The 14,746-nt window shown below is 40.9% G+C and overlaps 1 protein-coding gene across 1 annotated transcript in view; it reads left to right on the forward strand.

Moving 5' to 3' along the window:
• Pkd2 (polycystin 2, transient receptor potential cation channel) overlaps positions 1 to 14,746 on the forward strand; it is a 46,277-nt gene that overhangs the window by 26,250 nt on the left and 5,281 nt on the right. Inside the window, exons 7-11 of the mRNA XM_052735578.1 lie at positions 2,557 to 2,724; positions 5,351 to 5,532; positions 6,757 to 6,877; positions 11,489 to 11,587; positions 14,496 to 14,617. Of these exons, the coding sequence (XP_052591538.1) occupies positions 2,557 to 2,724; positions 5,351 to 5,532; positions 6,757 to 6,877; positions 11,489 to 11,587; positions 14,496 to 14,617 (692 nt within the window). The remainder of the gene's footprint in view (positions 1 to 2,556; positions 2,725 to 5,350; positions 5,533 to 6,756; positions 6,878 to 11,488; positions 11,588 to 14,495; positions 14,618 to 14,746) is intronic.

The raw sequence follows: 14,746 nt of genomic DNA on the forward strand, positions 1-14,746 counted from the left end.
TAGGAAAAATGGCTTAGACCTTAAGACCAATGTGTGTGTTTGGCACATTCCCAAGTACTTCTCATGGAGAAATGCTTATTAAATCCTTAGACTGGCTCTCTCATTTACTCTGCCCCCTCCTAACTGAGTCATGTACATGTGTGCTTCAGAAAGTGCTTCCACTTGAAATAAACGTCCTTTAAAAATACAGCCTGAGACCCAGCGGATGCTGGCACCTCCCCCCTTCACGGTGTTCTTGTAACATCACATGGTTACATATGACAAGGCAGCTACTTAGGCCACACACTACTAAAGTATTAATACTGAGCAATGTTACAAAAAAAATTAGTACTAAGGAAAGCAAGAGAGACAAGTGTGGAAATTATGTTTCAGAATATTTCTGTATCGGTGATGGCAGAGTCTCGACCATATACATTCAGATTATTCTAGGAAACAATGTTTGGAACTTTAAGGTACAAAGTTGCTTTTTAGCTTATATTTAATTATATTCAGGTTGATGGGAATAGAACTGTAAAAAAGCAAGTGCTATATAGTAATCAATTACAGACTTTTTTTTTAGCCAAGTAGTTTCCATATTACCCAAACTAGTCAACATTGAACATTTTAAATCTCAAATGCTAATCAGTGAAAAAGTTAACTGTGTACTCTAATTTACTGAATGTGTTCAGTTGTGGTGTGTGTATAGGTATAACAGGTATAGCCATGGAAACAAAGACCTGCATAGAATTAAAAAGATACGAATTAATAGAATTCTAGCTTTTAACATTTGGCAATGTTTCTACTTACTCTATCAACTGTAAACATGTGTGTACATGTTACAAAAATGTTTTTAAAGTCTATCAAGAAAAGTGTATAGTATTATAGTTCAGTGGTCCATATTCATATTTCATATCAAACTGGCTTGCTTATTCACCTCTTCAAACCACTAATACACTTTCTAACCACCTGCCCACCCATAGATTATGTCAGGCTTTCTCCTCCCACACCAGTGAACTGCATCACACACACACACACACACACACACACACACACACACACACACACACACACACTTTGGGGACCCCTGGGCTGTTAGTTTCTGAAGAAGTCAAAGGTGGCTCCCTTCCCTGCAGCCATAGCATTGTGCAGGCATCTCTTTGAAGGTTTATTTCCTCCAGCTTGTTTTTTTTTTTTTTTTTTTTTTTTTTGAGACAGGGTTTCTCTGTGTAGTTTTGGTACCTGTCCTGGATCTCACTCTGTAGACCAGGCTGGCCTCGAACTCACAGAGATCCACCTGCTCTGCCTCCTGAGTGCTGGGATTAAAGGTGTGCGCCGCAGCCACTGCTGCTGCTGCTGCTGCCGCCGCTACCACTGCTACCACCACCCGGCCCCTTCCTCCAGCTTTTAATTCTACTTGAACCTAAGTACTTCCAGGACTGGATCCAGAAGCTTGGGCTTCTGTGTCTCCTCTGAAGGGAAGAGCAGCCCTGCGGTGCAGCTTGCTTCCCTGGGTCAGGAAAGCTCCGCAAGAGTGCCGGGACTTGGGTTTTATCCAGCTGAAAATGAAGGCCACTTGAAAAAAACCCACATCTCAAAATCCCGTGGAGATTGTTCCCCGTGTTTTGTTTCTCCAGCAAACACACGGAAGCCTCCAGGCGGGTACCAGTCAGCTAGCTGTGGGTCCTAGCCAATTATCTTTCAGAATTACTGAAAAAAAAGAAAAACTTTAGAAGTCTGAATTCAAATAATGTTGATGGCTTAGCTTCACTGAGTGAAAACGAGTCATTTATTTAACAAAGATAACCTCCCAGGTCCTGAACTGTGTTCCAGCTCTTAGAGATGCAGGGATATACAAGACAGCCTAAAGGTCATGTTCTGGTTTGGGAGAAAAGTTTTTTTTTGTTGTTGTTGTTGTTGTTGTTTTTGTAGCTAGAAATGAGAATTTCGAAGAAAAAAATGTGATTTAACAAGCATACTCACAAAAAAAGATCTCTTTTCCTTTTCTCATTCCCTAGTTTGAAAGAAAACTCAAAGAAAGTCAATGTGTGAATGTGATACTGGTTCTCTTTATATTAAAGACATCTTGGCTGGATGATAAATTGAGATTTAAATAAAAGATTATTGGATTTGCTCAAACAACAAAAGGGCCCTTCACCCCTTTCAGCTGATATTTTTAGAGCATTCAAGAGCAAAGAAAATATGAACACCAGCAGGAGAAGGTATAGGGCTCAGTAGGAAGCCCTCCTGCCTGAGAAACAGGACTGTGAGTCTAGTTCTTTAGCTGCGATGGGCAGCTGGGAAGAAGGCCTTCCCTTTTGCATTTGAGCTTGTTATTGTTTGATTTCCTCTGTGTACATCCATGTACACACCTGCACATGTTTTCAGTTGATTTCTGTCCCTAAGGGGATGTAGGCTGTATATTGTTTTCATGTTTTAGCTGATGCCTTTGATGAGTGCTATTGGGTGAGGAATATGGTCAGTCCTCCAATCCATATATCAGTGGTGAAAACTAGTCATTTTAGAGTGGATTATCTATTTCTAAAGTGACGTAAGGAATATAAATCTTCTGTCTTCCAGTTATCCGTAGTAGCTGTGGTAATTAACATTTACCGAATGTCAAATGGAGAGGGTCTGCTGCAGTTTCTCGAAGATCGAAGTTCTTTCCCCAACTTCGAGCATGTGGCATACTGGCAAATACAGTTCAACAATATAGCTGCTGTCATGGTGTTTTTGGTCTGGATCAAGGTAATTTATGTCATATTCTTTATTTTACTATATATATATAGCATATATATTTACTATATATAATATATACTATATATTTACGTATATATATGTATATAAGCATGAGTCACACAGGCCATTGGAAGACATGGATTTGCCTTACTGGCCAGGTTGACACGGCCAGCCAAGGTTGTTGCATCGTTTACATCACGTAGATGGCGGCTCCTGTGAACCTTCCTGTAACTGTGGATGAGACGATGTTGGCTGCCTGGATCCTTCTCAGGTCTGAGGAAGCTCTGCTCAGCTGAGGCTGTATCAGAGGCTCTTCTGAACAGTTACTTTCCCACTCATTCTCAGTGTAAACGACAGGGCATCTCATGAACAGTGAGCCTGAATTCTGGAGATGCAGAAAATGTCAGCCATTTTGAGGCAGGTACCGACTTGCCACCTGCCCAGGCTCTGGGACTGTGCTGTGCTCCTGATCACATGGAGAGTGTGCATTTAATTTGAAGTTTTTAATATAATTGAAACTTCAGTTCCTCCAACCCAGTATTCACATTTTTATCTACACGTTGCTAATGGCGACTGTTTTAGGACCATCACAGCAAGTTCTCAGAAGCAGCTTCCAGAGAGGGTACCTTCCAACAGCAGCCCTGACACTGCAAGGCCTGGGGCTAACCAAAAACATGGACCTCACATTGAGTTTCTCATGCTGTCATTCATTGATTGCTCGTTCAGGAGAGACCATCTCCAACACACCACATTTTGTTATAAAATTAGTAGGAATTGGAGTTGGTGGAGTTGCTCAGTGGCAGAGGCCTTGGCTGGAACATGGGAGGCCCTGGGTTCCAACCCAGCACTAAAGAATGAGTGAATAAAAAGTAGGAATTTCATTAATAATTAATATTGATGATAACAGCCTATAGAGATCTTTATTGTGTCCAGAAGCTGTTTATAAAAGACCATTAAGTGAAACTCCAGAGATTTCTCTCTTAATGTGCATTTCCAGTTGCTCTCTTATTTATTGCATTGCTTCTTAAACATGATCATTACATTCTTCCAGGCAGGAACAGTGTCTTGTAATGCTCACTCCCATGTGCTCCCTACACAGCCTTCTACTGTGAGCTGCATGCATCTTTGCATGTCTTGTCCTGCCTCCTGAGCTCCAGTCTTCGTGGCTGCATTCAGATCCTTTGGCACTTGCTCACTGGGCTTCTCAATCGGGCTCGGCTGGCTCCCAGTGGCTCCCAGTGGGTCTGGTGTCTAGGGATAAAAATACCAGTATTTATGTCACTGAAGATGGAAGGCAGTTACCCAAAGTTACCCCTACATCGTGGTACTTGGTACATGACAATGATGCACAAAACTATTTTCTGGTTTAGTCCTTTGGGGGATGTTATTACTTATTCATCGATCATACTTAAACTTGTTTTTACTATATTGTGACTGTGATTTAAGATGTGAGCAACATGAGGCAGAAGCTTTGTTCTGCTCACTGTTCTATTCCCAGCTCTGAGGACAGGGCCTAGCATGGGCTAAGTACTCAACCAGTATTTACATTGTTACATTCCCAACCCTGAGGACAGGACCTAGCATGAGCTAGGTACTCAACAAGTACTTCACACTGTTCCATTCCCAGCCCTGAGGACAGGACCTAGCATGAGCTAGGTACTCAACAAATACTTCACACTGTTACATTCCCAGCCCTGAGGACAGGACCTAGCTTGAGCTAGGTACTCAACAAGTACTTCACACTGTTACATTCCCAGCCCTGAGGACAGGACCTAGCATGAGCTAGGTACTCAACAAGTACTTCACACTGTTACATTCCCAGCCCTGAGGATAGGACCTAGCATGAGCTAGGTACTCAACAAGTACTTTACACTGTTACATTCCCAGCCCTGAGGACAGGACCTAGCATGAGCTAGGTACTCAACAAGTACTTTACACTGTTACATTCCCAGCCCTGAGGACAGGACCTAGCATGAGCTAGGTACTCAACAAACACTTTTTTGAATGGCAAGATAGATATTCCTACACTTGAAAGAGACAAAAAGTGAATAATTTCTCACCTATTTTTCTTTACTATGATAAACAAAATTACACAGTATCATTTTCACCATTTTATATGCATACTTCAGAAGTATGAAATATACACAGCACAGTGTTGTATCTATCACTACTCTACATTACCATTTTTGTAATCCCAACAGGAAATGCTATATCCCAGCACATCAACTTTCCATTGTATTTCTTTTTTTCTTTTTGATTTTTTTCGAGACAGGGTTTCTCTATGTAGTTTTGGTGCCTGTCCTGGATCTCGCTCTGTAGACCAGGCTGGCCTCAAACTCACAGAAATCTGCCTGGCTCTTCCTCCCGAGTGCTGGGATTAAAGGCATGTGCCACCACCACCCAGCTTTCCATTGTATTTCTTATCCCAGTGAATTTGACTATTCAGAGTGCCTCACAGATGGAGGCATACAACATTTGAGGTTTTGTATCTGCCTTATTTCATTTAGCATGCTTTCAAAGTTCATGTCATAGCCAGTAGCAAATTCCATTCCCTCTTATGATAGAATAGTTCCATTGTATATGAAGAGCACATTGTATCATTCACTCATCTAATGACAATGTCCTGCCTTTACAGCTCTTCAAATTCATCAACTTTAACAGGACCATGAGCCAGCTCTCCACAACCATGTCTAGATGTGCCAAAGACCTCTTTGGTTTCACCATTATGTTCTTCATTATTTTCTTGGCATATGCTCAGCTGGCATACCTTGTCTTTGGCACTCAAGTTGATGACTTCAGCACTTTCCAGGAATGTATGTAAGTATCTATGAGATGAAACAAAAGGGTTTTTTTTCTATAAATGTATGAAATTGTGAAATAATGTTTTAAAAATTTATGAAGTTTAATTAGTTCACAGCATTCCTAACAGCAAAATGTTATTCTTGTCACTATTTGACTAGCAAATGTTAAAAATAAAGACAGATTGAATTCCTGTTCTACAAACATTGTCCGACCAAAGAAAACATGGTGTTTGGAAATGTTGGTTCTTAGGGAAGCAGTCTTCAAGTAGTGAGATAGAGTGGAACCACCATAGAAAGACAGCACTATTCCAAAGACCAAGATCTCCACACCCAGCAGAGGTGGGAGTTTTAAATGGCCATTTGCAGGGGAGGTACACATGGGTGGCATGCTTAGCCCTGGGCTCCATCCGAGGGCTCGGTCCTCCTTCCCACTCTCCGCACATAAGGAGGCCATTTGCCTGCATTTTCGTTCCTCTTGCATATCGTTGCCTTGTATGTTAAATTCCAACTTCCAAGAGATAAAATATATTTCTAATATTGTAGAAGAAACTAAAACCAGTTTACAAATCTTCAGTCTTTTTCTAGTGTTCCCAAATATACCAGAAAAAAATTTAAATCAAGACAAAAAGACCCCACAATATTCTGAATTACAGTTATGTGCCATTTACAAAGTTACTTGGTAATTAGGGAAAGAGTAGATCATGAAACCGGGAGTTAGTGTGACTTGTGGTTGGGGATCCCTAGTTAATCTTGTTGTTGAGGAAAGCCAAAAAAGGAAATGATGTCACTGATAATGTCTAGCTGCTGTGACCTCACTTTGAGTGACTGTGAGAAAACTGGATCTTTGAACTCTACAATTTTGGCCATTTTTCAATATGTGTTTTGTCATCGTTGTTTTTATTTAGAGATATTTTAACTTCAGACCAAGTGTGACTATTATAAAGATTTGAGTTACCAGGTTTTCCCCAGATTATATATTCTTAGTCTATAAATCATCTAGTAATCAGGTTTGATATGAAGTAGAAATGACATATACCATATGAAACCATGTTACTCAAAGGCATCATCAATTGACAATTCAAGTAACAAGCCTTTCTCGAAGAGGCCGACAGTTTTCGGTTTCTTGGCAGCTCTCTGGACCCTCCCAGACTGTCCCGGCATATGAGATCATCTTTAATAGGTGCACGTCCGCAGCTGGACACTGTTTGGTTTTGTCTTGTGTTCTGTTTTGTTTTCCTAGCTTCACTCAGTTCCGCATCATTTTGGGGGATATCAACTTCGCAGAGATTGAGGAAGCTAACCGAGTGTTGGGACCACTTTATTTCACTACATTTGTGTTCTTTATGTTCTTCATTCTTTTGGTATGTATATGTATATTTTTTTTATAGTGAGGTGATTTAAACTTTGTGCTCATAAATCACCACCTTCCCTTTTCTCTCATTCTTGATCATCCATCATTTCAAATAAACACGTGGAAAACAGAAAAAAAAATGTTGATTCTAGAAAACTTATTTTTTTCATTGATTTATAGTTTTCAGACAATAATTTGTCCCATGGTCTTTTGATCATCTATAAATATGTATTTAACTTCTATAAAAATAATTACAAGTGCAGATTTATCAATTTCCTAAATGGTGGTTTGCCTGAACAGTAGGACGTACTTACCTGCTTACGCAGCACAGTGTCACCTCCTGCCTCTTAGTCACTTGCTAGTGTGACTTTTCATTCCTGCCTTTTCTTTGAGAAAATAGGAACTTACAAAGCAACTTAGAAATAGGACGTCAAGAGTCATAGCTGGGTGAATTATCACATGTCAAGGCTAAGATAATATTTCAACCTTCTCATAGCCCACAGGCCTCTACACTGCCTACAAAGAATCCACATCTATTAAACTTAAAAGTAAATCTAACAGTAATTAGCAATTGCTCCCAAAATACATGTTAAAATACCTTTGAGTCTCTTGATTTATAACAACTTTTACCATTTACTTTAAGATTTTTTTTTTAAAGGTGTTTTGTGGTTTTCTTAACATTTCTACATTCTACTTGTCTGGTGAAAAAGTATTAAGTGAAGTTAGCTTAACTGAGGGAAAAGGTATATTTCATCCAAACACTATCATCTTTCAGATTTTCCTTTCTGGAGGTTTGAATGATTAAATTTAGGTGTCTCATCTCTGAAGTCTCCCCAGGTATCCCATTTCGGCAGATGGTGCTCATTAAGTCTTAGATAACCACTCATGGGACAAAAGGTCCCGAGAAGTCCATTCTTTCACACCCTGCTTTTTTGCCAGTATTGTGGCCAGATTTGAACTTACCTCATTAACTGACCTCTTCCTGCTACAGATTAAGGAAAAAGTAGGGATTGACAAGGCTTTGTTTCCCTCTAACATGGGTAGTCCTTTGGGTTCTGGGGCTCTGGGCTCTCTGCTAAGATCTTTCTAAGCATGAGGTACATCCTGCGGCAGACCCTTCAGCTGTCCTCTGCCACCTGTAGGACACAGTGAGACTGAAGTGCTCGAAGGAGAACTTGGTCATTGTGCCACACTAGACGCTGCCACCTACTATCCAGGTGCTGTCGTCCTCTCATGAAATCAAACCCCGGAACGTGAAAGAATTCTCATTGCTTCTCAGACTGCCTCACAAAAACCTTCACTAGCCACCACCTGTGTCTACTGATTGGAAATCTCACAGAACCCACACTTTAATTCACTTTGACTAAGATATATGCAGCCATCATTTAAGCATTGGCAAGCAAAAATAAAATGTTAGATATCTGGATAAGGAGAGTAAAAATCAAAGCCTTATTTTAACTGAAATTACCTGTGCTCAGAATGGAGCACACACCCATGGGTTTATGTATAGTTTATGTTCTGTTTTAATTTCTGGTGTCCAATATTAATCAGTAGTCTTCCTTAATTGATAGAGATGTGTAGTTCTCCACTAAAACAAGAGTCTTAATTTTCATTCATCAGTCACTGGATAAATACTGCCTGAGCCACTATATTCTTATACAGATAGTCTGGGTCATACAGAGTGTAAATTATAGTGTTTGTGCATTCAGTGATGTGTTATACAGCCGAGGGAGCCGTGAAAAGGAAAATAGAGCCTGGACTTCCTCTGATTCTGTGGATTTGTGGGGAAAGCAGACATAGTTAAATATACCTCTGCAGCTATAAACCAGTTGCCAGATACAAACAAACAGCATACAGGAGACAGAGCTGATTTACTAGGTGCTTTGAGAAAGTGTGTGGCAAACTCACGGAAATACTCATTACCACCGGGGAGGGAAAACGTTAGGAAAAGTAAGTAGACATTGGTGAGTGACAGCAGCTGTAATGATTAGCACTTAGAACTGTCACTGTTAGGACCTATCCTGAGCACTGTGTGGATTGTCTCACTAACCAACACAAGCAGTTTTTAAGGGAGGTACTGTTCCTTTTTCCATTTTATAAATGCAAAACAAGGAGCTAGGGAGATGGCTGGGTGTGTAAAATGCTTTCTGCTCAAGCCTAAGGATTCGAGTCCAGATCCCTAGCCCTTACATGAATATGGTTCAGACATGGCAGCCAGCATACAATCCCAGAGCTCAAAGAGATGGAGACAGGATCCCTTGAACAAATGGCTAGATAGACTAGCCAAATGAGGGAGCTCTCGTTCAAGGGAAAGACCCCATGTGGATGCATCAGGTGGAGTCAGAAGTGAGTGGGAAGGCATCCTTGTGGCTGCCACACACACCTGTATGGGTGAGCACACGTGGGCTGCCTCCCAACACATACATAAAGAGAAAAGAAATGCAGGACAAATTCTTAAAACAAGTGGGCCAAATCATCCTAGCACCCAGGAGATAGTGGCAGGCAGATATTTGTGAGTTTGAGGCCAGCCTGGTACACAGGTAAGGGAGGTGCTGTTTAAAAAAAAAAAAAAGCAAAACAATAAACAACCAAACACTTGTATTATAATCTCAAACAGTAAAGAGATGATTATATTTTAAATAAGTCAGACAAGGTCTTGGGAGATGGCTGATTGGGTAAGAATGATTGCTCTGAGAACATGAGAACCTGAATTTGCATCTCTAGCAGTCAAGTAAAATGCCAGAAAAGGCTGCCTGTGCCCGCACAACACCCTCCACCTTCTGGGCACCAGGATTCCTGCAGTTTGCTGTTCAGCCAATGTAGCCAATGAGTGAGCGTCAGGCTAGTGAGAGACCCTGTCTCAAGATAATAAGACGAAGACAATAGAAAAGACACTTGCTCTGGTCTTTGCTTGTGCGCTTATTGGTGCACACACACACACACACACACACACACACACACACACACACACACACACACACACACACACACACTTATCACAACACGTACACACGTACATGTGTGGGCCATGCCGTGTTTGCTGGAGGTGGAAGCTGGATTAGACTGCCCTTTCTTCGTGGTTCATGTCTCTGTCAAGGAAGAGTTACAAGTGAGGGACGGTGTGGAAGTTTACTACAGAAAGTTTCCACTTGAAGAGTGAGCTCGGGTTTCCTGAGAGAGCACCAGATCACAAGTTTTCCTTCCTGGGTTTTAGATGATTCTGGGGCTCATGATTCCAGGTTGCCCACACACAAGGTTCAGCTGACTGTGCAAGGGTGCTTCCTTTCATTGTTGTGTGAGGGTTTGGTTTGGAAGGTCTGACAGGGTGGCTGCCCTGGAAGTTGTTTTAACACTGGCCCGGTTGGCTGTTGTGGAGCCCAGCTGTGTTACACAGTGGGAGGTAAACTGTGGGGTTTGTTTGTCTTCTGCGGTCCTTCCTGGGCGCTGTTGTTTGTTTTCTCCTTTGATCTCTTCCGATTTCCTGGTAGTTCTGGTGATCTCTTCCCAGTCACACCAAGACAAGAACCATCAAAACAAGAGTTTCCCAAAAAAAAAAAAAAAAAAAACTTAGCCGGGCGGTGGTGGCGCACGCCTTTAATCCCAGCACTCGGGAGGCAGAGCCAGGCGGATCTCTGTGAGTTCGAGGCCAGCCTGGGCTACCAAGTGAGTTCCAGGAAAGGCGCAAAGCTACACAGAGAAACCCTGTCTCGAAAAACCAAAAAAAAAAACCAAAAAACAAAAAACAAGAGTTTGATGGGCTCTGAAGTCTTCATCTTTTCACAAAGATTTCCTTGGTCTTTATACGGGGTCTACTCTATGTCTGTCACTGAAGTCATTTCAATTCTTAAAATATGTTCCGTGTACCTCACCTGAATGTATGACAAAACTTGGAAAAAGTTTAATTAATTCGATTGTTAAAACTTGAAGAGCTCTTTAGAATTCTGCACAGTAACTTCAGTGTTTTAAAAGTAGAAAACAATAATAATTCTACCATCTGTACATAAATACATTAATACTTTGTAGCTTTTTATTGTCTCTTTGCAAAATATGTCAAAAAATGTGTTCTAACTTCTGTTATAAAACATTTTGACCAAGAGCAGCCTGAGGAGGAAAAGGTTTACTTGCCTTAATGCTACATACAGTCCTTCACTGAAGACAGTGCAGGAGATCAAGACCGGAACCCGAGGCAGGAATTGACTGAACCAGAGACTATGCTGCATGCTGGCTTGTTCCCATGGCTACTTCAGCTTGCTTGCTTATGCAGCCCAGGACCACTGGCCCATAGCTAGTGCTGGCCATTGCCCTCTCACACCAACCACCAGTCAAGAAAATGCTCACAAACTCCCCTACAGGCCAATTTTTCAGTTGAGGCTCCTCTTCCCAAGAGACTCTAGTTTGTGTTGAGCTGACCACAGAACAACCAGCACAGCGTGGTTTTATAAGTGAGACTTCCTTTGGTGTGACTTAGTGGAGAAATACTGCTTCAAAGAATATGAGAGGAAAACTTATCAGTGACTTTATGATTATTCAGCTTTAGTAAAAAGGTGAACGAAAAGGCATGTGTCAATGTTTAGACTGCTCTCAAATTATATTTGAGTTTCGTCCTCTGTTTTACAAACAGAACATGTTTTTGGCCATCATCAATGATACTTACTCGGAAGTGAAGTCGGATCTGGCCCAGCAGAAAGCGGAAATGGAACTCTCAGACCTCATCAGAAAGGTAGGCTATTCCCACAACTTTTTTCCTACATAAAAGGAACATTATTTTAATCAGCTTACCAAATCAACACTGATTCGCTGAAATTATTTGAAGTGAAGGGTAGATCTCTTTATTTCAGAAATAACTTAAATGTTTCCTTTGGTGAGAGGCTTGATAGGCTAGGACTTAAATTCTGAGGATTCTTTTATGGTCTAAATTCAACTTTAAAATAATTGTTTGGTTCTTAATCACTCAGTGCCCCGGAGTCCTGAGTTCACAACAGACTGAAAGGGGGGGGGGGGGCGCGGGGGCACACGCATCTAATTCCACCCTTGTCTCTGTTACCACTTGAACTGAGACAGAGGGAGGGCAGTGACTCTCCTTTCATCTCTAGCCTTTCTGTGTAGAGAACTGGAAGAAAAGATTCCCGATCAGGCCACAGCTTGGGGGCTGAGGACTTCCTTCACACCTTCTCAACAAGCATGTAATCATTAATTAGAAGGGAATGGTAGGGAAGTGCTTTGTTCTTCTCACTGTGGCTTCATTGGGCTTAAAGACTAAAACTTACATAAAAATAAATAAGAGCAGACAACGCCCTCCCGTCGTGGTAGGGTGGAAACGCCGCTTTACTGCTTTTCTGTTCAAGGTTAAGCCCCCTTGTGTGTGAATTCTGCTTTAAGGGAAAACTTCAGTTACATAAAGTCCCTTGGACAGAACCTAAGTGCCGTTGTCTTGGGTTCTACCCCACAGTTGATGGCGTTTTACTACTTTTTTAAAAGTAGAGCACGTAAGTACTCCACATTGCAGAGTTTTGATATTTATGAAATTCAATTGAGGATTCTTTTATGGTCTAAATTCAATTTATCAATTACATTGTTATGCAACATCAGGCCTTCAACAACAGGATTCAAATTTGTTTTGTCACAAAATATTGTGGGAGACAGCACAAAGTACGATCTGTTAGCTGTTTAGTCTACAGATGACCACCTAAGTAACGTGTGTATCTTCCTCAGTGGCCAGGTTATGACCCTTCCTTCTGTTGCTGACCGGCCACTGCACAGCTCTGCTTTAGTTCACACACCACAAAGCAGGTAGTGTTGCTCTCCTGTCCGCCTGTATCTTTTAATGCAAAGGAGAGCAGAAGAAGTGCCTCAGTGGTTAGGAGCACTTGCTGCTCTTTCAGAGGATTGGCATTTGGCTCCCAGCACCCTCGTGGAAGCTCACAACTGACCAACTCCAGTTCGGGGATCTTGACACCTTCTGGCCTCTGTAAGAACCCACAGGCACTTGTGCATAAATACACACATGTATGCACACACATAAATAAAAAAACATATTTTTTTAAAAGTAAAAAGCCTGGCTGAGAAAAAGAGAATGGGCCAACAAAGATAAAAACACAGCAGAGAAGCAGTGGCATAAAGAAACATGGTTGTAGAAGAAATACTTTACAGTGCGAAAGTAGTCACAGCCGCTGTGCGAAGGATCCAGGCAGACAGCTAAAGTAATTTAGCTGAGATCAGTTTATCAACAAATAAATAATACACATTATAATGAAAATATGTTGATGCTTGCAAATAACGTGACGTTAAAGTAACTCTTAGCAGAGTGTCTTAGTCACCACTGTTCTGTTGCATAACCAAGGCAACTTATCAGAAAAGCATTTAATTGGGGCTTACTTAGAGTTCCTGAGGCTGAGCCCATGATTGTGATTGTGGGGAGCATGGCATCAGGCAGACCCCATACTGGAGCAGTAGCTGAGCGTTCGCATCTTACCTGTGAGTTAGAGGCAGAGAGAGAGAGACTGGGAATGGTATGAGCTTTTGAAACCTCAAAGCCTACCCACCCCCAGTGATGTTCCAACAAGGCCACACCCAATTCTTTCCAAATAGTTTCACCAACTGTGGACCAAGCATTTAAATATATGATATGATAGGAGCCATTATCATTCAAATAGAGAATTTTTTTTCAATAATACATGAGAAAAATAAAAAATATTAGGAGCTGATCTATCTGTAGAGAGGGTGTGATAACTCACCAACATAGCAAGTGTGTTCAGCTTACATTTAAGGGAGGTGACAGCATCATAGAAGACAAGCCCTGTTCAGAATCCTGGATATGTTTACAAAGAAGTTAAAGACGTTTGTTTTCAGAGCTCTTAATAGTTTAAGTTTCCTTGCCTCAGTAAATATTGGACTTGGTTTTATATTTCTATAAATATTCAACTGAATATAGAATTATAAATAAATTCATACCAAGGTAATTTTTTAATGTTTTAATAAAGAAATTAAAGCTCGTAAAACAATTAATTTTATTCTTGATTGTTCAGTCCACTTTGCTCAATTTCAGCTCTATCACCCTGCTTATCATACAAAGCAAAATCTCTCTCTGCTTCACTTCTGCAGTCCTGGGTATGAACCCGGGACTCACAAATGACTGGCAGATACTTGATCACTAGAGCGTTTCTTTAGCATTGCCTCTAGTTCCTTGAAAATCCTCAGGTTTGTTTCACTGGCTTTAAAAAATATATTTTTACCTATAAGAAAATTCCTTACTATTGTATGAAAAATAAACAGCCCATAGCTGCTTCATTTCCTGTATGCCAGGGAACAAACAGCTATGGAATTCATAGTGGTGTACGTTTGAAATATAAACATACATATTTAACTTTATATTTCAGATGTAAACACACACACACACACACACACACACACACACACACACACGGAAAAGGTCCTTAGAATTATTGAAAGATACTGAGTTTTCTACAAGTTTTATAGAAAACTGAGATTACATTCATTACTCATTCGCGGACACATTTTTCTTGAATTGCCATCTTCTACCAAGTGCTGAACTTTCGTTTCACTGTAACTGAAAGACAAAAGGAGAATAAAAAACAAAATCATGTCTTTTTTTCTTTTCTTTTCAATAGGGCTACCAAAAAGCACTGGTCAAACTAAAACTTAAAAGAAATACTGTAGATGATATTTCAGAGAGTCTGCGGCAAGGTGGGGGCAAGTTGAACTTTGATGAGCTTCGACAGGACCTGAAAGGGTGAGGGCCGCACTGCTAGACCCTGGCAGTGACTATTGTACATGTTAATCCGTGGCTGATGAGAAGATGTTTCCTTCCCAAGTACTGGTAGAGAAATATTTTTCATTTGGGGAAGCAGGTATTTTTCTG

The sequence above is a fragment of the Peromyscus californicus genome, unplaced genomic scaffold, assembly GCF_007827085.1.
Source record: "Peromyscus californicus insignis strain IS unplaced genomic scaffold, ASM782708v3 Scaffold_13__1_contigs__length_99412109, whole genome shotgun sequence".
NCBI classification, from domain to species: Eukaryota; Metazoa; Chordata; class Mammalia; order Rodentia; family Cricetidae; genus Peromyscus; species Peromyscus californicus.